Raw genomic sequence first — 24,585 nt, forward strand, 5'->3', positions numbered from 1 at the left:
GCCCCTTTGGCTTTTTTTTTTTTTTTTTTTACAAAATAGTTGGGTACCAAAAAAAATAAATAAAAGGGATGCAGTAGGGATGTAAAAATGTATTTAACTAAATGTTTATTTTTTATTACAACATTTTTATAATTTTTTTTATAAAGTGTGTGTTTAACTTTTTTTTTTCTCTCTTTTATTTTTTATGTAGTAGTACTACTACTCCCAGCATGGAACACACTGTTCCATGATGGGAGTAGTAGTGCCTGTACTATAGACATACCACTCCGGGTGTCAGATCTGACACCCGATGCGATCGTCCATTATATAGCAGAGAAGTGGAGCGGCTCTATACATCGCTCACATCTCTGCACTATTCTCCGGCCAGTGATGTGAATAGAACATCACTCATTCATATTTTCCGCCCAAAGCTGTGATTGGCCGGATGGTTGCAGCCAATCACAGCTCTGAGGAAAATATGAATGAATGAGTGGCCGGCCCGGAGTATAGTGCAGAGCAGGGATGCGAGCGATGTATACAGCCGCTCCATCTCTGCTATAGACAGGACGATCGCATCGGATGTCAGTACAGGGGACCATAGACCAGTAGATGTCAGGACAGGGGACCATAGAAGAGCGGCCGGACGCATCTATACATTATACAGAAGGATCGCAACGGGCGATCTGTCAATTAGTACAGGTATTACTACTCCCATCATGGAACAGTGTGTTCCATGCTGGGAGTAGTAGTACTACCTAAAAAATAAAAAAGTGAAAAACACACACACACTACATTTTTATTATTGTCTGCTACATTTTTAGTGCTTTACCCGCCCACATAAATTGATCCCTGTTTAAAAATTAATAAACATTTCATAATAAAAAAGATAAATTTCGTTACAATTTTTTCCATCACTACTGTATCTTTTTTATTTTATTTTTTTAATGGTACCCTACTAAATTTTAATAAAAATAGGTATCTCCATCACTTTTTTGGATCGCTAAAGTCCCAAAAAAAGAATAAAAACCGCCTGCAAAAACGCAAAATTTAAAACCAACATGGCGTTTTTCTTGGCGTTTTTGCTCTCCCATAGGATTCTATGGGAGGAAAACGCCATGATTTCAGGGCAAAAAACGCCAAACTAGGTTTTGTCGGGCATTTTGAAAATCCAGCCTCTGAGCCCGAAATTACTGAAAAACGCCAAAAGGATTTAAAAAAAAACGCCAAACTGAAAAACGCTGAGTGAATCTGGCATTTTGCAGTTTACTATTGACTTGCAGCTAACATCTGGACGCAGCGTTTTTTCACTGAAAAAACGCTGTGTGGGAAAATTGGCGTTTTTGACAGCGTTTTTGCAAAAAAAAACTCAGTGGAGTTCCAGCCTAAATCCTTAGCAAAATACTACATGCAAACTCAGCCTATTACTTTCTGTTTACTATAGCTTTTGATTATATATAGGTACATTTGTTCATTGCATCATGAAATAAGAAAGTATTAGAAATTAAACAATGTTGTAATTATTCTCCTTATATCTAATCTTACAATTATATTAATTAACTATATTATGTTATTTAAATCTGAATTTACCTTAAAAAAATTCATATTCACCCAATCATGTTTCATAATAGTAGGATAACTTTGTAAATACATTGCAATACATGTCCAAAGGTTTCTAAGAAAATGTTGGCAGACCAAATGATGGCTCGGATCTAGTCATAAATAATTGTCCAGAGCCAGTGGCACTACTGGAGGGATATTTTCAAGCATAAAATGTGAGTAGAAAAGTAGTAGGAAAAAAAAAACCTTTTTTGGCTATTTGAAAGTTTAGATTTAGATGATTTAGATAACATTTTGGAAAAGCCAAAATAATAATCTAAAAATCTATAACAATATATTTAAAGTGATCTGTGTAAAATTGCATAAACATATGTTGTAAAATATCTAGTTAGTTGACATGTGGCATCTGCTTTAACATCTGTTTCACTCCTGGAATCTCATATTGAAATAAGATTATATACAAGCACCTGTGTATTGTAAAATATTTAGCGATTATGTGTCATAAATAACATGATTTATTTTACTTACAAGTAACTCGACTGTATGTTCTATGATACGCCCACATATTGGCTCACTTGTAACTCTTCCCTAAAACCCTACCCAGATTTCAAAGACCTAAATGAAGACATGATACAAGGCCTGGGGCATCTTGCAGCAACATTAGAGCAATACCTGAAGAAAGAAATCCCAGACTCTTCTAAGCTTCCACCTGGATTCCAGACACTTGATTATTTCTGCAAAGTAGGTGCCAAGTCTAAATTTATAAGAACATTAAATTATATGTGATGTAATGTATTGATTTTCTGAAATATCCAGACAGTCACAAAGGTGTGTTTGAATGTATAAATACATATTTGATTTTAACACTTAAACAGTAGCTGAGGGACTCTCTTCATCAACGTATTTATTTTAGCAGTGCCAAATTCATGTGGGAATAAGGCTTCTGTTTAGTAAGAATCTTTAAAATGCAGGTTGTCTGAAGGGCAACAAATCATTCTGTTTTCTGGCACTCAATAAGAATTAGATTTGTTCAATGGAAATTCTATACCAGGGATAGTCAAATTAAAATAATATTGGTGTTTTTTTTTTTTTTTTTTTATAATAAACGGTTATTCAAAAGTTCTAGGGTGCTACAATTTTCTGTCCTTAAAAACTTTTGGGAATGGGCTGTTTAACTTCTCCCCGTTCATGTGGCTTGATTGATTCTAGATTGTTAATCTTTTTTACTTTTTAAATATTTTTTAGACACTCAACTCATTTATTTTTAGTTCCTTGTATTATTTTGCAACATTGGATGTAGAATCTTTTATCATGTCTCATTATAAACTGGTAATATTAGTTAAAGGTAACTGGTCACTAACTGTTACCCTATATAACGAGTGGCAACACATGATAGACTTTAAAGGGAGTGGAAAGCATTTTTTTTTAAATCAACTGGCTTCAGCAAGTTTAAACTGATTTGTAAATGACTTCTATATAAAAATCTTAATCCTTCCAGTACTTCTCAGCTGCTATATGCTCCAGAGGTAGTTCTTTTCTTTTTGAATTTCTTTTCCGTCAGACCAGTGCTCTCTGCTGACACCTCTGTCCATGTCAGGAACTGTCCAGAGCATTAACAAATCCCCATAGTGATTATAGTCTAGGGTGCTGTGACTAGTTCAGCAAGCTGTGAGCCCAACTGACTAATGAGCCTCATTTATATACTGCGTATGACATTTATAAAAGTTGTGTTGCCACTCATTATATAAGGCAAAACTTAGTAACAGGTTTCCTTTAGGCATCCTAAATCAGAAATCTCAGCCTGTTGTAAATAGGCTGGTTGTTAGGGACAATGTTTAAATTCTGCAAGGTTGCAGGTCATGGTAATTTCTTCTGAATAGATAGATGCTAGTCATACCACGAAGTAGTAAAGTTACAGCTATCATTACCTAAACCCTATTCATTTCTGTAAAGGCAAACTCCGGCGTAGCCACGCACGGGACACAGGAGGGGAGGGAGATGCGCACAGTTGAAAATATCAATGTGTGGATATTGAGACCAGCTGGGGAACTGTTGGTCTGTTGGTGATTAGAGTAATGGATCCAATGCATGCCATAACAGTGAAAATAAAAACAATGTCAAATAGAATGTGAAGTGAATGGTGTAAAGAATGAGTGAATTGTGAAAGTGAGACAAAAGTGAAAGAAAAAGAAAACATAGTGATACATAGAAGTGCAGTGCTTATTCCAAAGGTATGTAAAAACCCATATTACCTTGACCGTCCAGTTGATAAAAAATCTTTAGTGAAACTTATTAGAACACGGTGGTTAAAGATAAAATCACAAAGCAGCAACAGTAATAATGATCATATGTACAGGTAACATCGTATATGAATGCTGCAATGGTATATAATAAAAATCTGCGTGCATGATTATATAACTTTAATGATTATATCAATAATAATAAAAATAATGATGATAATAATAAAAACCTAAAGAATATGTGAAAAATATGTGAAAAATAGTACTGATAAATACTAGTAAAAGACATATATATCTATAAATAATCTGCGTGGAAGTATATGTACCTATATCAAATAATAAATATATGCCAACTGCATACAGTGATAAATGTGTGAAAGTGATATGCGAAAGGACTGATGATATGTGCAAAATAATATAAGTGTTGAGGTGAGTTATCACAAAAATGGAACCATGCCATTGTGCCATGAAAACAAAAACAGGAAAAACGATTTAAATGGGCACTGTCATCAACTTTTTTTTTTATATATGTTGTAGTACTACAACATATCTCTAATATACTTCTATCATTTTTTTTGGTGGTTAAATTATTTTATTTTGCTCTTGAAATTCAGCCACTAGGGGTCTCCCTCCTAATGGCAGCCTGCTGTGACGTCACAGATGAATTCGGATCGATTACGGCCGGGCATTCGGTCTGAATTCAATTAGCTTGCACTCGCTCCCTGCCTGTCAATCGGACAGGCGGGAGCGAGCGATGTGAACCCCTGGGCTGCGCGCATTGGCCTTGTGTGCTGGCCGTCCCCGCCCCCGGCATGTTCAGTCTGGAGGCATCGTTCCCACTGAATCTCAGTGCCGCTCTCAGTGATGCTCCAGGACTGTACATGTCCTGTACAGATAAGTCTGATCTGATGTCTTATTTCACATATTATATTTAGTTTTGGTCCTGGGTCTCGGCGGTGTAGAATTGCTCGGCAGGTGGGCAATGCTTCTATACTCCTCCTCCCTGGATAACACTACACTGCTAAACAGGGAGGAAGAGACCCTGGAGCAGCCTGCCATGCTATTGGCAACTCATCTATGCGGGCTTCCGATGGGAGCGCAGCATAGATGAGCTAAAAAAAAAATCAACTCTGTTGTAGTCACAGATGTATGTGACCTTAATATTTTTGGATCTGCCTCTGAACCCTGCCAGATCATGAATAGGAAGAAGTCCCATTCCCACAGCCCATGGAACAGGTTAGCATAGGAGGGCGCACAGGCTGCTCCCATGGCTGTTCCCTGGAGCTGAAGGAATGTGGACATCTTAAATAAAATTGTGCGTAAGAGTGAATTCCAGCATATTCACTAGAAATCCTACCATCCCTGGATCTATTTCACTACTGTTCAAAAAGAATTTGACTGCTGCAATCCCGTCTTTGTGCCTGATGCTGGTGTACAGCAACTCAATGTTGCATGTCACCAGCATATTGTCGCTCTCTAGCTGTATGTCCGCTACTTTGCATAAGAGATCAGTAGAATCCCTAACATATGAGGGGAGACTCTCAACAAAAGGTTTAAAATGGTAGTCGATGTATTTATTCACATTTTCAATGAAATTTCCTCGGCCGGAGGTGATGGGACATCCAGGTGGTTTACTCTTGTCCTTATGAATTTTGGGTAGGAGATACATGTGGGAATAACCGGATTTTGCACACATAATGATTCATATACTTGCTTGGAGATCACTCCTGTGTCCATTGCTCGTTTCAATAGCTCATCCAATAACTGTACATAAGAGAAGAGTGGATTAAATGTTAGCTTCTTGTAGCATCGGGCATCATTTAATTGTCTATAGGCTTCTGACTCATAGAGTCTCTTAAGCCAGATGACGATGTTACCACCCTTATCTGAGGGCTTATATACTACATCTGTTAAACTTTTCAGCTGTTTTAAACTTGAACGCTGTGCTGATGTTAAATTGTCATTAGATAACCTAGATGGAATTTGTTCAAGTACTTTAGAAACTAATTTAACAAATAAATCAACTGGAGGGCATAGAGATAAAGGAGGAGATTTGATCGATTTCTATCTCAATTCTGGCGGAACCTTACCTGTCTCAACTGTATGTTGTTCATCCAGAAGTTCTTCTAGAGCTCTCCCTGCTGTATGTTCTTGTATAGTATCGAAAAAGGGTCCAGATCACTGCGATGATGCCATCTTTTCATCATTAAAGGAGTACTCCGATGCAAATCTTTTCTGGGGCAAAAGAAGTATCAAGCAAAGTTATATAACATTCTAATATACCTGTGCTTTCCATATGGCCCCTTTCCCGGTCTTCTCCTGCATTTTTCCGCTGCACGGAAGCTGGGTCCTTTACCTGCATTTGATGACGCTCGACCACTTATTTCGAGTGCTTCATCGGCAACTTAGCCCGGTGACTCATACCTCCCATGAGTCATTGCGGGCTCTGCCCGCCTCCCAGCCAGGAGTCGGCTACTCCCCCCTCACTAATATATTCATATATGCGCTGAGCTGAGCTGCCATAGGCTCAGCTCAGCAAACGCGGAGGGGGCGTGATTTATTATAATTTCCGGAGGGGGCGGAGCAGGGGAGATACAGGCCGAATGTGACGAGCGGGCATGCTGGGAGATGTAGTTTTTACAGCGCGGGCCAGGCACATAATGCGAAAACGGCTGGGCCCTTCTACACGATTGAGGGCTCCATCAAAAGGTATTTTAATGGGCTACATTATGGTATTAATTTTTTTTGGGGGGAGGCTGCATCGGAGTTTTCCTTTAAGGTCTGTCCGAACAGATGTAAGTCTTTTATGACTGGAAATGCATCAAAATTGGCACATGGGGAAAAGGTTAACCCTTTACTCAATACGGATATATCATCCTCGGATAATTCATGTGATGATAAATTAACCTCTTAAGGACCCATGACGTATGCATACGTCATCACACCCTGGGTCTTAAGGACCGATGACGTATGCATACGTCATGGTCTTTTCCTGGTCTCCGCCGCTCACCCGGCGGAGATCGGAAGCAGATCCCTGCTGAAATCCTTCAGCAGGGATCCAGGGCAAACGCCGAGGGGGGCCATGTAAGCCCCCCATGTCGGCGATCGCCGCAAATCGCAAGGGAAATCGCCCTTGCGATCTGCGGCGATACCGGGCTGATCGGGTCTCTGGGACCCGACCGCCCGGTAATTTTGCATGATCCCGGCCTGTTACTTCCTCCCGTCCTGCCCGGCCCCTTGAAGTCTGGGGAGGACGGGAGGAAGACCAGAGGACGCGGTGGGGGACGGGGGAGTGCTGGGGACCGGCCCCGGTACTTACCTCGTCCCTGAAGACCCGGATCACGGCGATGAAGACGGCGGCGGCGACAGGTGAGTGGATCTTCAGCCGCGGTCGGGCCCTTTACAGCAATGCACGTCGCCGGAAAGCGACATGCATTGCTGTATTGGAACCCTGTATACTACAACTCACAGCATGCCCAGACAGCCCTTGGCATCTGGGCATGCTGGGAGTTGTAGTTTTGCAACATCTGGAGGTCCACAGTTTGGAGACCACTGTGCCCTTCCAGATGTTGCAAAACTACACATCCTCAGCATGCCCTTACTGTCCAGGCATGCTGGGAGTTGTAGTTCTGTAACATCTGGCCCTTCAGATGTTGCAGAACTACAACTCCCAGCATGCCTGGACAGTTTTGGCATACTGGGAGTTGTAGTTTTGCAACATCTGGAAGGGCACAGATTGGGAACCACTGTATTAGTGGTCTGCAAACTGTAGTCCTCCAGATGTTGCAAACTACAACTCCAAGCATGCTGGGAGTTGTAGTTCGGCAACATCTGGCTCTAAAGATGTTGCCGAACTACTACTCCCAGCATGCCTGAGAATGTTTGGGAGTTGTGGTTTTGCAACAACAGGAGGCACACTGGTTGGGAAACATTGTCTGTTTCCTAACTCAGTGTTTCCCAACCCGTGTGCCTCCAGCTGTTGCAAAACTATAACTACCAGCATGCACTGATAGCCTGTGCATGCTGGGAGTTGTAGTTTTGCAACAGCTGGAGGTCCCCCCCCCCCCTGTGAATGTACAGGATACATTCACATGGGCAGGGGGCTTACAGTGAGTATCAGGCTGCAAGTTTGCGATGCAGCAAATTTTGCGCGGCAGCTCAAACTCGCAGCGGGAAACTCTGTAATCCCCCGCCCGTGTGATTGTACCCTAAAAACACTACACTACACTACCACAAAATAAAATAAAAAGTAAAAAACACTACATATACACATACCCCTACACAGCCCCCCTCCCCTCCCAATAAAAATGAAAAACGTCTGGTACGCCACTGTTTTCAAAATGGAGCCTCCAGCTGTTGCAAAACAACAACTCCCAGTATTGCCGGACAGCCATCGACTGTCCAAGCATGCTGGGAGTTTTGCAACAGCTGGAGGCACCCTGTTTGGGAATCACTGGCGTAGAATACCCCTATGTCCACCCCTATGCAAATCCCTAATTCAGGCCTCAAATGCGCATGGCGCTCTCACTTTGGAGCCCTGTCATATTTCAAGGCAACAGTTTAGGGTCACATATGGGGTATCGCCGTACTCGGGAGAAATTGCCTAACAAATTTTGGGGGTCTTTTTCTCCTTTCACCCCTTATGAAAAGGTGAAGTTGGGGTCTACACCAGCATGTTAGTGTAAAAAAATACATTTTTTACACTAACATGCTGGTGTTGCCCTATACTTTTCATTTTGACAAGAGGTAAAAGGGAAAAAAGCCCCCCAAAATTTGTAATGCAATTTCTCCCGACTGCGGAAATACCCCATATGTGGGCGTAAAGTGCTCTGGGGGCGCACAACAATGCCCAGAAGGGAGAGTGCACCATGTACATTTGAGGTGATTTGCACAGGGGTGGCTGATTGTTACAGCGGTTTTGACAAACGCAAAAAAAAAAACACATATGACCCCATTTCGGAAACTACACCCCTCACGGAATGTAATGAGGGGTGCAGTGAGAATTTACACCCCACTGGTGTCTGACAGATCTTTGGAACAGTGGGCTGCGCAAATTAAAAATGTTGTACATCCCACTGTTCCAAAGATCTGACAGACACCAGTGGGGGGGTAAATGCTCACTGTACCCCTTGTTACGTTCCTCAAGGGGTCTAGTTTCCAAAATGGTATGGCATGTGGGTAATTTTTGCTGTTCTGGCACCATAGGGGCTTCCTAAATGCGACATGCCCCCGAGCAAAATTTGCTCTCAAAAAGCCAAATATGACTCCTTCTCTTCTGAGCATTGTAGTTCGCCCGTAGTGCGCTTCAGGTCAACTTATGGGGTACCTCCATACTCAGAAGAGATGGGGTTACAAATTTTGGGGGATATTTTCTGCTATTAACCCTTGCAAAAATGTGAAATTTGGGGGGAAACACACATTTTATTGAAATTTTGTTTACATTTTTTTACATATGCAAAAGTCGTGAAACACCTGTGGGATATTAAGGCTCACTTTATTCCTTTTTCCATTCCTCAAGGGGTCTTGTTTCCAAAATGGTATGCCATGTGGGCTTTTTTTCCTGTTCTGGCACCATAGGGGCTTGCTAAATGCAACATGCCCCCCAAAAACCATTTCAGAAAAACGTACGCTCCAAAATCCCCTTGTCGCCCCTTCCCTTCTGAGCCCTCTACTGCGCCCGCTGAACACTTTACATAGACATATGAGGTATGTGCTTACTCGAGAGCAATTGGGCTACAAATATAAGTATACATTTTCTCCTTTTACCCCTTGTAAAAATTCAAAAATTGGGTCTACAAGAACATGCGAGTGTAAAAAATGAAGATTGTGAATTTTCTCCTTCACTTTGCTGCTATTCCTGTGAAACACCTAAAGGGTTAAAATGCTGACTGAATGTCATTTTGAATACTTTGGGGGGTGCAGTTTTTATAAAGGGGTCATTTGTGGGGTATTTCTAAGATGAAGACCCTTCAAATCCACTTCAAACCTGAACTGGTCCCTGAAAAATTGTGATTTTGGAAATTTTGTGAAAAATTGGAAAATTGCTGCTGAACTTTGAAGCCCTCTGGTGTCTTCCAAAAGTAAAAACTCGTCAATTTTATGATGCAAATATAAAGTAGACATATTGGATATGTGAATAAAAAAAATAATATTTGAAATATCCATTTTCCTTTCAAGCAGAGAGCTTCAAAGTTAGAAAAATGCAAAATTTTCAAATTTTTCATCAAATTTAGGGATTTTTCACCAAGAAAGGATGCAAGTTACCAAAAAATTTTACCACTAAGTTAAAGTAGAATATGTCACGAAAAAACAATCTCGGAATCAGAATGATAACTAAAAGCATTCCAGAGTTATTAATGTTTAAAGTGACAGTGGTCAGATGTGCAAAAAATGGCCGGGTCCTAAGGTGTAAAATGGCTGGGTCCTTAACCCCTTCCCGCTATTGGACGTATGCATACGTCCAGGCGAATTACACGTTCGCGCAAATGGACGTATGCATACGTCCAAGCGATCTCCTGCTCTGCCGCGGGCAGCGCAGGAGATCGCGGGTTGGACTCAGCTGTCAATCACAGCCGGAGTCCCACCGCAGCTGCCGGGGCCGCGATCGCGCCGGTCCCGGCAGCATTAACCCCATAGATGCCGTGATCAGTTCTGATCACGGCATCTATGGTGTTTGCAGGGGGAGCGCTCTCCCCCTGCCCATCAACGGCGGCTCCGCGATAAAATAAGGGGGATCGAGGGTGTCAAAGACACCCTCGATCCCCCTTGAAGAGATAGGAGTGAGGAGGCAGGGTTGCCACCCCTCCTATCCCTGCTATTGATCGGTCGAGCAACCGACCAATAGCAGACTGGGGGCGGGGGGGTTAAAGTTCGGTTCCCCTCCGCTATGCCCACCCATCGGTGTCCGGGCACAGCGGGGGGAACCTGTAGTGGCGGCGACAGCGGCGGTCACTTACCCGGCGGCGGCTGTGATCATGGCGGCGGTGGAGGTGAGTATGACGCCGCGTGTCCGGGAGTCTGTTGCCTAGCAACATCTGCAGGGCAACAGTTTAGAGTGGTCTCTAAACTGTCGCCCTCCAGATGTTGCAAAACTACAACTCCCACCATGCCTTGACAGCCGTTTGCTGTGTTGGCATGCTGGGAGTTGTAGTTTTGCAAGATTTAGAGGGGTTCATTCTGGAGATCACTGACAGTGGTCTCTAAACTGTAGCCCTCCAGATATTACAAAACTACAACTTCCAGCATGCCCAGACAGCAGTTTGCTGTCTTAGCATGCTGAGATTTGTAGTTTTGCAACATCTGGAGGGCCGCATTGTAGTTCGCCCCCAGTGCACTTCACGTCCACTTATTGGGTATTTCCATACTCAGAAGAGATGTGGTTACAAATTTTGGGGGGTATTTTCTGCTATTATCCCTTGTAAAAATGTAAAATTTGGGGGAAAACAAGCATTTTAGTGTAAAAAATATATATATTTTTTTACATATGCAAAAGTCGTGAAACACCTGTGGGGTATTAAGGTTCACTTTACCCCTTGTTACGTTCCCCAAGGGGTCTAGTTTCCAAAATGGTATGCCATGTGTTTTTTTTTTGCTGTTTTGGCACCATAGGGGCTTCCTAAATGCAACATGCCCCCAAAAAACCATTTCAAACCACTAAATGCGGCATGCCCCCAGAGCAAAATTTGCTTCCAAAAAGCCAAATGTGACTCCTTCTCTTCTGAGACCTGTAGTGCGCCAGCAGAGCACTTTTCATCCCCATATTGGGTGCTTTCTGAATCAGGAGAAATTGGGCTTCACATTTTGGGGCGTATTTTCTGCTATTACCTTTTTTTAAAATGTAAAATTTTTCAAAATGGTATGCCATGTCGTTTTTTTTTTGCTGTCCTGGCACCATAGGGGCTTCCTAAATGCGACATGCCCCCCGAGCAAAATTTGCTCTCAAAAAGCCAAATATGACTCCTTCTCTTCTGAGCATTGTAGTTCGCCCGTAATGCACTTCAGATCAACTTATGGGGTACCTCCATACTCAGAAGAGATGGGGTTACAAATTTTGGGGGGTATTTTCTGCTATTAACCCTTGCAAAAATGTGAAATTTGGGGGGAAACACACATTTTAGTGAGAAATATATATATTTTTTTTACATATGCAAAAGTCATGAAACACCTGTGGGGTATTAAGGCTCACTTAATTCCTTGTTACGTTCCTCAAGGGGTCTAGTTTCCCAAATGGTATGCCATGTTTTTTTTTTTTTTTTTGTTGTTTTGGCACCATAGGGGCTTCCTAAATGCAACATGTCCCTAAAAAACCATTTCAGAAAAACATACTCTCCAAAATCCCCTTGTCGCTCCTTCGCTTCTGAGCCCTCTACTGCGCCCGCCGAACAATTTACATAGACATATGAGGTATGTGCTTACTCGAGAAAAATTGGGCTACAAATTCAAGTATAAATTTTATCCTTTTACCCCTTGTAAAAATACAAAAATTGGGTCTACAAGAACATGCAAGTGTAAAAAATGAAGATTTTGAATTTTCTCCTTCACTTTGCTGCTTTTCCTGTGAAACACCTAAAGGGTTAAAACACTTACTGAATGTCATTTTGAATACTTTGGGGGGTGCAGTTTTTGTAATGGGGTCATTTATGGGGTATTTCTAATATGAAGACCCTTCAAATCCACTTCAAACCTGAACTGGTCCATGAAAAATAGCGAGTTTGAAAATTTTGTGAAAAATTGTAAAATTGCTGCTGAACTTTGAAGCCCTCTGGTGTCTTCCAAAAGTAAACACTTGTCAATTTTATGATGAAAATATAAAGTAGACATATTGTATATGTGAATCCAAAAAAAAAATATTTAGAATATTCATTTTCCTTACAAACAGAGAGCTTCAAAGTTAGAAAAATGCAAAATTTTCAATTTTTTCATCAAATTTGGGGATTTTTCACCAAGAAAGGATGCAAGTTACCACAAAAATTTACCACTATGTTAAAGTAGAATATGTCACGAAAAAACTATCTCGGAATCAGATTGATAAGTAAAAGCATTCCAGAGTTATTAAGTGACAGTGGTCAGATGTGCAAAAAAGGGCTGCGTCCTAGAGGTGAAAATGGGCTGTGTCCTTAGGGGGTTAAGGGTTTTAATTACCTGTATCTCGGTGTTGGACTCATTGGTTCGATTCTCTGCTCCTACCTCCGGATTTCATTGGACATATTTATTTTGTCTCTGGCATCTGTTCCAAGCATTAGGATGAGTGGAAGTATCACATTGGCCTACTGTAGATGACATTGATGACATAGACGGTGTCCTTCGCCGTCTAAAACCAGGACTTTTCCCTTGTTTATTTGACTCTCAGCGGTGCACTCTTTTTTTTGTTGCACATCACTCCTCACTCTTGACAGTTTTTTTTTCCTTTCTTTTGTTGTATGTCTTTTTCCCGCTCGGAAAATTATTTGTCAAGCTGAGCTTGGAAACGGTCACTTTCATCTTTTCTAGATTCATTTTACAATTAAATCTGTATAGATGATATCTATTTCTTCCAATGTATCAAGGGATCTCTTATTGAGCCCTATTAGTAGTTCCATGAATTTAAAAGATCCGGTGGTACATGTCTCCTCCCACTTAGGTTGCATTCACATCACGATTTTTCCATCCTACTTCTTCTCACGATTTTTAACTTTGAAATCGTACAAATCTGCATGCCAAGTCGTATCCATTGGCTTCCATTTATTAACCCCTTCATGACCCAGCCCAACTTTGGAATGCTTTTACTTATCATTCTGATTCCGAGATTGTTTTTTCGTGACATATTCTACTTTATGTTATTGGAAAAATTTCACTGATATTCGCATCCTTTCTTGGTAAAAAATCTAAAAATGTCATGAAAATTTAGCATTTTTCTAACTTTGAAAGTCTCTGCTTGAAAGGAAAATGGATATTCCAAATAAATTACATATTGATTCACATATACAATATGTCTACTTTGTGTTTGCATAAAAAAATTGACAAGTTTTTACTTTTGGAAGACACCAGAGGGCTTCAAAGTTCCGCAGCAATTTTCCAATTTTTCTCAAGATTTTCAAAATCGTAATTTTTCAGGGCCCAGTTCAGGTTGGAAGTGGATTTTAAGGGTCTTCATATTAGAAATACCCCATAAATGACCCCATTATAAAAACTGCACCCCCCAAAGTATTCAAAATGACATTCAGTAAGTGTTTTAACCCTTTAGGTGTTTCACAGGAATAGCAGCAAAGTAAAGGAGAAAATTCGAAATCTTCATTTTTTACACTTGCATGTTCTTGTAGACCCATTTTTTGAATTTTTACAAGGGGTAAAAGGAGAGAAATCACCCTAAAATTTGTAACCCAATTTCTCTCGAGTAAGGAAATACTTCATATGCGTATGTAAAGTGTTCGGCGGGCACAGTAGAGGGCTCAGAAGGGAAGGAGCGACAATGGGGTTTTGGAGAGTGAGTTTTTCTGAAAGGGTTTTTGGGGGGCATGTCCCATTTAGGAAGCCCCTATGGTGCCAGAACAGTAGACCCCCCACATGTGACCCCATTTTGGAAACTACACCCCTCTTGGAATTTAATAAGCAGTGCAGTGAGCATTTACACCCCACTGGCGTTTGACAGATATTTGAAACAGTGGACTGTGCAAATGAAAAATTTTATTTTTCATTTTCACAGACCACTGTTCCAAAAATCTGTAATACACCAGTGGGGTGTAAATGCTCACTGCACCCCTTATTACATTCCGTGAGGGGTGTAGTTTCCAAAATGGGGTCACATATGGATATTTATTGTTTTCGTTTGTCAGATTAATCGCACACAATTTTTTTGTACGCATGCGCCGTAGACTTCAAAACACATAAACTTCAAATATATAAAACTTTATTACCATTGGCATACATATTCATTTTAAAAACAGGATCAGATTTTAATTGAAAATCAGATGAAATTTTCATCTGTACGATTTTAAATCGGATAGCATAGAAATTTTTACATTTGATTGTAACATTGATACAATTTTTTGCAATCCAATTTTGTACAATTTTATGGTCTGATAATCGCATGGTTAAATAGTGATGTGAACCTAGCCTTACTTACAAATGTTTCGTCTTCAATTGGAAACAACGGAAACACTTGGATCCCGAGGCCACGTGGAATCAGGTTTCTCTGCAATTAATTTTCTAGGAACGCTTTGTTCCACCAGATTTTAAAGGGGTATTCCAGGAAAAACTTTTTTTTATATCAACTAGCTCGTGAAAGTTAAACAGATTTGTAAATTACTTCTATTAAAAAATCTTAATCCTTTCAATATTTATCAGCTGCTGAAGTTGAGTTGTTGTTTTCTGTCTGGCAACAGTGCTCTCTGCTGACATCTCTACTTGTCTCAGGAACTGAACAGAGTAGAAGAGGTTTGCTGTGGGTATTTGCTTCTACTCTGGACAGTTCCCGAGACAGGTGTCATCAGAGAGCACTGAGAGACAGAAAAGAACAACTCAACTTCAGCAGCTCATAAGTACTGACATGATTAAGATTTTTTAATAGAAATAATTTACAATTCTGTATAACTTTCTGGAACCAGTTGATATATAAAAAAGGGGTTATCCAGGAAAAAAACTTAAATTTTTTTGTGTGCAATAGAGTGAATATGTTAGGGGTGTGTTTAGAGATGACTACTCATAGTCATATACTGTATACACATAGAAGCTGCTGTCACCCTGTGCCACTCTACCTCCACTTCCCTCATCAACCTCTACTGACTGATGTTATTCTATTGCATTTTGGTGGTAATAATGCTGGGTGCTGTTGTCCTCACTGCTCCTGCATTGTCCTCTGTGCGGTTCTTAGCAGTATTGGACCCTTGGGTCTTCCTTTCTTCTATGTTGTGCAGCACGTCTCTACAATAACATTTTGCCAGCACAGACCCTATTGTAATGAAGTGCCCGCCCATCTGACGGATTTGCAGACTGGGGGTCCAATCAACATACCATAAAAAGGTATGTAATCTGGGCCCCTAAACCTCTATATCTACTGATATTTTGCATTTTTTCGCTAGCTGTCCATTTTTAGTGGTTTTGTATTTTAGTTATTTAAAAGTGCTTATTACAAAACCAGGTATGCAAAAAGTTCATACACTTTATTATAATGAGAGGGTTGAAGTCTGTTCCAGTCCATTCTAGTGGATTTTTGATCATTTGTATTGGGGAGTAATATTTTGAAACTTCTGTTTTATATCTGTTGTGTTTGTTTATAAATAGCAGTTTGCTATCTCTGTTGCCAAAACATAACATTTTCTCTGGTGTACATGTATACTTGTGTCTCACACAAGTAATGAATTGGTTGGAAACTTTCATCCTTTTTGAGTGAAATTTGAATTTTTTATGTCTTCATTACAGGTTTTATGTCAGGCAGCTGTTTAGAAATTGTTAACTATGTCAGAAAATGGTCTGCTATAAATGTTGGACAGTTTGATCTCTAGGGAGCAGCCAATACAAATTCTACAAAGATCCCTTTAAACTGCAAAGTATGCTTTTCTGGCATAGTCAAATCATATTAAATTACTTGTGGAGTCTGATGTGAGTCATAGTAAATCTTGATTGTGTGTGATTGTAATAACAGTTGTGTTATTCCTTGGTTGAACTTGATAGACTTATGTTTTTTTTTCAACCATACTAACTCTGATTGTAATGTTCTGTAATGTGTGTGTATAGTGTTGCCATTCTGGACTAAGGAATAGAATCTTGAATCCTTTTGTGTGTACTTTTCCTTTGTTCAATGGGACAGGGTTCTCGTTATCCCCCCCTGATCTTTGCGCTCTGTATTGAACCCTTAAATTCATAAATTCCAATTCCCTTCAGGGTTAACAACCCCTCCGGGACTAAGACCCCCGACTAGGGTCACCCTTTTAAAACTTCACTTTTATTTATTATTTGTTAAGAACAAAATGAGGTGCAAAAAATAATACAAACGAAGGTGTTTAAAAACACAATATATAGGAATTGGATTGGTCCATTACTGGTTCCACTAATTCTGATTCACTAGGGCTTCTATGTTAGGAACTCTTTTCTTCCATTGATCTGGATCCTAAGATTCCAATCTTCATAGTCCACATAACATGCACCTCCTCTATCTCATTTACCAATTCCTATTATTGCTGTTTAAAAAGTATTCCCTAGCATCCCCCCGACGTTTCGCTGGAAAGACCCAGCTTTATCAAGGTATAGGACACTAATGCTGGGAGTGGGTAATCACTGTGATATATATGTCCTCTGTTTGTAGGTGTGGTCACTTACCAATTTACTTTGACCAATCAGGGACTGCCACATCACAATTTTGTCTCTTAGTTATGATTCTATATCCTGTTACCTTCTGTCTTATTACCGGATCACTTCTGGGTTATCTAGGTCATGTGATATCTATTTCCATCAGAACCTATCAACAATCACGTTCCATCCTTATTTCTTACTTGTTTATAATTGGTAAGAAATAAGGATGGAACGTGATTGTTGATAGGTTCTGATGGAAATAGATATCACATGACCTAGATAACCCGGAAGTGATCCGGTAATAAGACAGAAGGTAACAGGATATAGAATCATAACTAAGAGACAAAATTGTGATGTGGCAGTCCCTGATTGGTCAAAGTAAATTGGTAAGTGACCACACCTACAAACAGAGGACATATATATCACAGTGATTACCCACTCCCAGCATTAGTGTCCTATACCTTGATAAAGCTGGGTCTTTCCAGCGAAACGTCGGGGGGATGCTAGGGAATACTTTTTAAACAGCAATAATAGGAATTGGTAAATGAGATAGAGGAGGTGCATGTTATGTGGACTATGAAGATTGGAATCTTAGGATCCAGATCAATGGAATAAAAGAGTCCCTAACATAGAAGCCCTAGTGAATCAGAATTAATGGAACCAGTAATGGACCAATCCAATTCCTATATATTGTGTTTTTAAACACCTTCGTTTGTATTATTTTTTGCACCTCGTTTTGTTCTTAACAAATAATAAATAAAAGTGAAGTTTTAAAAGGGTGACCCTAGTTGGGGGTCTTAGTCCCGGAGGGGTTGTTAACCCTGAAGGGAATTGGAATTTATGAATTAAATACCCCGGGTACCCCATGGGGGATTTTTGTGTATATGACTGTATTGAACCCTTGGCTGCTATGATCAGGGGAGATCTGGACATTACTGGTATTTCTTTACTCGATAGGGAATTTAAGGTTTGTTTATTTGCTGACAATGTTCTTCTTACACTTTCTTGTCCTCTATTGTCTCTTCCTTCTCTCTACAAAGTTCTGAATGACTGGGGCGGTTTCTGGCTACAAAGTTAATCTCTCTTAAGTCAGTGGCTCTTCCTCTTAACCTTCCCTCTCCCCTTTCTACTCTTTTACGCTCTGATTATTCTTTCCGGTGGTCTCCTATTGCTATTAAATACCTTGGGGTCTGGATCTCCTCTCACTATTCTTCACTATATTCTGCTAACTATCTGCCCCTTTTTAGGAAACTCCGTGCCCGTATGGAAAAGTGGCGCTCGCAATATCTTTCCTTTTTTGGTCACATTGCCGCAGTGAAAATGACTGTTCTCCCGAAGCTCCTCTACTTTTTTGAAACCCTGCCGGTTTGGGTTCCGCTGTCGGCTCTGCACTCTCTACAGGTGGCTATTTTTTGGTTTATTTGGGAGGGGAAAAGGCATCGCTCCTGCTGTCTGTAATGATGGCTGGGCGGGCGTTTGGGGGCTTAGCGATCCCGGATGTGGTGAAATATTATTGGGCTGCCCATCTGCGCCATCTTGCGGCGTGATCTACCTACCATGCATACAGCCGCTGGATGGAACTGGAGAAGCTATGGTTAGCGCCTGTCGACCCTAACGCTCTCCTCTGGACCCTTCCTGCCTCTACCCCTTCTCTTTCCCCTCTCCTGGGCCCTATGGCGTTCTCTAAATGTGTGGGGCTACTGTTCTGTTAAATTTAAACTGCTGTCTTCCTCTTCCCCCTCTTCGTTCTTTTCTTTATCATACTAGCTTTCCCCCTGACCAGACCTCTGTTATTGTGCGGGAGTGGGGGTCTAGAGGCCTTTTTTGCTGGGCAGACGTGGTTGATCCTTTGTCACAAACTCTCCTGCCTTTTGATCAGTTGCAATCTCGTTGTGTTCTCCCCTCTGAGCGTTTTCATTATTTACAGTTGCATCACTTTATGTCCTCTACACTGGGTTCCCTGGTGATATCCTTGTCTACGGGCTTTGAAAGGCTGTGTCGTGGTGGACCTCAGACGAGGGGTCTTCTCTCCGATATTTAGTCTTTCTTCTTCAACCTCCGGAGGGAGTCCAGATATCTCACTGATATATGACTCGTTGGGAGGAAGCGCTTAATACCACTATCACCCCTCCCCAGTGGAAGCTAATATGGAAACGGGCCTCTAAGGCATCCATATGTACCGCCTATAAGGAAACCCAATACAAGCTGATTATGGGTTGGTACCATACGCCAGAGTTGTTGAATAGGCTTAATCCCGATACCCCCCCCCCCCCCCAATGCTGGCGTTGTGGGGTAGGTTTGGGTACGCTGTTTCATGTCTTTTGGTCCTGCCCTCTTATCACAGGGTATTGGGAGATAGTGTTTCGCTTAATCTCTGATGTTCTTGGAGTGTCGGTCCCTCCTGACTCTCAGGTATACCTTTTGCACCTCTCACACCCAGCTCTACCTAAGAAGCTGTTGAAACTGGCTATGCACATATTTTTGGCCGCTAAGACGCTTGTTGCTAAATGCTGGAAGAGGACTCTTCCTCCCACTGAATCTGACCTACTCTCCCGTATACGGGAAATATGCTTCTTAGAATATCTCACAGCCTCTTTGAATAATACTATCTCTGCCTTCCTTTCAGTTTGGGAACCGTGGGACCGTTTCTCTGACAGGCAACCTCCTTGATCTTCTCTCCCCCCCCCCCTCTCCCCTTTCTGTCCCTTTTTTCTTCTGTCTTCCTTTCTTCCTCCCCATTGTGTTTGTGATCTGTTGTCTTTGTCTCTTGTAAGTCCCTGTTCTTGTCTCTGGCCTCTGTTGTTTTTTTCTTTCTTTCTTTTTTGTTGGAGAGCTTTCCAGTTCTCTCCCCTATGTGTTCTGATATATGACTACTTATTTTATGCACGTTTACTACAGTTCGATGGTTTCTATGGGGTTGGGGCTAGTCGTTATGATCTACTATTATTTCTGCATACCCATGTCTCTATCTTGGCTTGTCATTAGCTCCTGACATGTATGTACTGGGCTGCGTCCCGGTTTATGCTTTGATTGCGTTTTAGTGCACTCCTGTTTTCTTTTGTGAAAATATTACAGTTTAAAAAAGTGTGGAGTGTTTGTAAATTTTGGATTATAGTTTAGCAGCACCTGCAGCTGTGTTTTTCTTTTTTTAACCCCTTAAGGACCAAACCCATTTTGACCTTAAGGACCAGGCCAATTTTCGTTTTAGCACTTTCGTTTTTTTCCTCCTCTTAATCTTACTGCTTTCACTTTTGCACCCATATAAGGGCTTGTTTTTTTGCATCACCAATTGTACTTTGTAATGACATCAATCATTTAATAACAAAATCTACCACAAAACCCCCAAAAAATATTTGTAGGTTGAGATTGATTTAAAAAAAAAATAATTTTTTTTTTAACTTTTGGGGGTGTTAGGAGTCACGGCAGGTGGTGGATCCTCTGGGCCTGTGTGGATGGAGACATGAGCCCTGCCAGGGAGCGGAGTCTAAGGTGCCGCCAGTTTTCCCCCACAAAGTGGGATGGTCTTGCTGCGGCAGGTGGCAGACGGCACCCAGTTCGTTACCCCAGGAACAACTCGTCCACACAGGTAGCTGGGGGGGGGGGGGGTGGCGTGGCACAGAAGGTGACTGGCAAGACATGGTAAAATGGCAGACGGACAGGGCAGGAACACAGGTACAGGATAGGACGGAAACAAGGGACAGGTGTACAATAGCAGAGACACAGGACAAAGCAATGGCAATGGAACTTCACAGTGGCAATAGACTACCAAAGATCCGGCAGGGAAACCAGGGAGGAGCAGATACTTATGGACCAGTGAACAGGTGCAGGCACTTTAATTAATTGGGTACTGGCCCTTTAAGAGTAAGAGCTCCGTCGCACGCGCACCCTAGAAGGCAGAGGCACGTGCGTCGGGGCTTCAGTGACACCAGGAAGCAGACACCGAGGATGGTGAATGACAGGCTGAGACTTGCATGCGGGCACGTACCGCGATGCGAATCCCAGCCCCGCCGACAGCGGAGACAGAGAGCACTTATGGCCGGCGAGTCCGGCCGGAGCACAGGCGTAAGAGTACCCCCCCCCTTTGGTCTCCCCCTCTTCTTTGGGACTCAGAGTTCCCTACTACATGAGACCAGGGTGTTTCAGGAATGGGCAAAGGCTGTAAGGAACTTGCAGGCTTCTGTCTAGGAGTCTTCCGTTTTTTAAGGGGACCAACAGGCGAGGAAGAATGTCCCAAATTCAAGACTTTACGTCTGACAGAAGATAACACAGGAGGAACAAGAAAGTGATCTTGGCAATATAGTCCCCAACAAGTGATCTCTCCGGTCTTCCAGTCGAGATGTGGAGAAGGGCTTGGTAAGACGAGACATTGGAAGATGGTATTTATGGACCAGGGAGGCACCAATGACGATACCACCGGAACCGGAGTCCAAAAGAGCAGAAGCAATTAAAGAGGACCTGGCAGAAGTGAACACTTGAACCGTGGTGGTCAAGTGAGGAGAGGAAGTATTCACACCAAGGAATGCCACTCCAACTTGACCAAGATGAGAGCGTTCTCCCAGACGCACAGGACGTATAGAACAGTCTTTGAAAAAGTGCTCCGGACTGGCACAATATAAGCACAAATTCTCATTGCGTTGACGGGATCTTTCCTGTTGCGTTAAGCGAAAACGGTGCACTTCCATAGCCTCTTCGGAAGGAGGCAAAGTAGATAGTAGAGGTGGCTGTTGGAACACGGGTGCCAGTCGGGGTAATCACTGTGTTCGGGCAGGTTCTCCTTCCAAAAGAAGTTCTTCCTGCCTCTCGGCAAAACGCACATCAATACGGGTGGCCAAATAGATAAGTTCGATCAGGTTATTCGGAGAATCTCGTGCAGCGAGAGCATCCTTGATTCATGGGGAAAGTCCTTTTTTAAAGGTAGCACACAAGGCCTCGTTGTTCCAAGAAAGTTCTGAGGCAAGAGTGCGGAACTGAACCACGTAGTCCCCAACAGGGGAGTTAACTTGGCAGAGGTTTAGTAGAGCTGTCTCAGCAGAGGAGGCTCGCTCGGGTTCTTCAAAAGCATTACAGAATTCTGTAAGGAATGCTGACAGGTTCAAGGTGGCCGGATCTCTACGATCCCAGAGAGGATTAGCCCAGGCCAGGGCTTTTCCGGACAGTAGACTGAAGATATACGCCACTTTAGCATGCTCCGTCGGGAACAGATCCGCTATGAGTTCAAGATGGATAGAACATTGTGTCACAAAGCCTCTGCAGACACAGGAGAAGGCTCAGGAACAGGTGGCTGCTATTGTTGTTGTTGCTGCTGCGCAGCAAGGAGCTGTTGCATCATGGCTGTAAGTTGGTTCAGTTGTTGCGCCGGACGGGCTAACTGCTGCGACTGCTGGGTCACAATAAAGGGAAGATCCGAGACATTTGGCAAAGGCACCCCAGCGGGATCAATGGCTGGATCTTACTGTTAGGAGTTACGGCAGGTGGTGGATCCTCTGGGCCTGTGTGGATGGAGACGTGAGCCGTGCCAGGGAGCTGAGTCTAAGGTGCCACTGGTTTTCACCAGAGCGGGATGGTCTTGCTGTGGCAGGCGGCACCCAGGTCGCTACCCCAGGCACGTCTCGTCCACACAGGTAGCTGGGGAGGTGGCATGGCACAGAAGGTGACTGTCAAGACGGGGCAAGATGGCAGACGGACAGGGCAGGAACACAGGTACAGGATAGGACAGGAACAAGGGACAGGTGTACAAAAGCAGAGACACAGGACAAAGCAATGGCAATGGGACTTCACAATGGCATAGACTATTAAAGATCCGGCAGGGAAACCAGGGAGGAGCAGATACTTATGGACCAGGGAACAGGTGCACGCGCTTAATTAATTGGGTACTGGCCCTTTAAGAGTAAGAGCTCCGGCACACGCGCACTAGAAGACGGAGGCACACGCGCTGGGGCTGCAGGGACACCAGGAAGTAGACAATGAGGATGGTGAGTGACGGGCTGAGACTCGCATGTAGGCGCTTCCCGCGATGTGAATATTAGCCCCGCCGACAGCGGGGACAGAGAGCACTCACGGCCGACAAGTCCGGCCGGAGCGCAGGCATAACGGGGCTTTTGTTTCTACACTGTGCAACTTTAATAAAAAATACACCTTATCTTTATTTTGTAGGTCCATATGTTTACAAGGATACACAATTTATGTAGGTTTTATTTTACTACTTTAAAAAGATCCTAACTGCATGCACCAAAATTTGTATGTTTAAAATTGTCATCTTCTTACTGTTGGGGAGGGGGGTGGGTGTGGGTTGTGGTGAGTTTATTTGTATGTTTTTAAATAAATAAAAAAAGTGACTAAAAAATATCTGATTTAAAAAAAATTGTCATCTTGACATACGGGGCTATATGAGGGCAAATTTTTTGCGCTGTGGTCTGTAGTTTTTATCTGTACCATTTTTGTTTTGATGGAACTTTTTGATTGCTTTTTATTATTTTTTTATGGTATATGAAGTGACCAAAAATGCACAATTTGGGACTTTGTTATTTTTTTACATTTACGCCATTGATCGTGCGGTTTAGCTAACCATATATTTTAATAGTACAGACATTTATGCACGCGGGGTGATTTTAACTTTTAATAGGGAAGGGGTTAATTCATTTTTATCAAACACTCATTTTTTCTTTTTATTGCATACACGGATCAATGCTATAGCTGAATGGACAACGGAGAGGCAGGTGAAGATCCTCTCGTTGTCCAGTAAGCTGATTGGGACATCACGATTTTGTGTATATCAGCTCTGCTAAGCTGCCGTGATTTTATACGTTGTGATCAACTTTGATTAATGGGTTAATGCCGGGCATCGGCCCAATTGGTGGTGCCTGGAATTAGCCATCAGTCCTGGCTGCCCGTAGCAACCTGTACCCACCGGGTTTAATCCGTTCTCCGCTGGTGAGAACAGTTTCAACCCTGTAAACGGGATCAGGGCGTACATGTACGCCCTTGGTCCTTAAGTACCAGGGCTCAAGGGCGTACCTGTATGCCCTTGGTCCTGGATTGGTTAATCAAGTAATGTTTTGAGAACAGAGGAGGAAAAAGCACAATACAACACAGATGAAGAAAAATAACACCCCTTAATCTCACCCCATACTTGATAACCCAAAAAATGCTAAGTACAGTGTAGTTCCCAAAATGCGCAGAGCAAGAGAATACGGTATACATACAGCATTATGTAAAATAAATATATTACATAGTACGCAAATTATGAAGCCTGTGAATGTAGAGATGAAGCTGAAGTAAAATATGTTAAATACTAATACAGAGATCTCAGATAGAGAATAACCTTCTATAGGATAAATATGTAAAAACAAAAAATATATATCGGGCCTCACAATATAGTCCTATAAAATATGGTCAAGAAGCACTTGTTAGTACATGAAGGTGCATCCACAGAGCCCAAAGTTTCTTAAAACAAGTATAAACCCTACGTTTCTGATAAACCGCCTTTTCCCAACACAGTATAGTGTTCACTGTTTATATATTCTCTTATGCCCAGAAGGGAGGA

At 42.1% G+C, this 24,585-nt stretch overlaps 1 protein-coding gene across 2 annotated transcripts in view; it reads left to right on the forward strand.

The window, feature by feature from the left end:
* Positions 1–24,585, forward strand: part of SMYD3 (SET and MYND domain containing 3) — an 815,165-nt gene that overhangs the window by 163,484 nt on the left and 627,096 nt on the right. For both annotated transcript variants that reach the window (XM_056567174.1, XM_056567173.1), the window contains exon 5: positions 2,141–2,277. In XM_056567174.1, the coding sequence (XP_056423149.1) occupies positions 2,141–2,277 (137 nt within the window). The remainder of the gene's footprint in view (positions 1–2,140; positions 2,278–24,585) is intronic.

The sequence above is a fragment of the Hyla sarda genome, chromosome 3, assembly GCF_029499605.1.
Source record: "Hyla sarda isolate aHylSar1 chromosome 3, aHylSar1.hap1, whole genome shotgun sequence".
NCBI lineage: Eukaryota > Metazoa > Chordata > Amphibia > Anura > Hylidae > Hyla > Hyla sarda.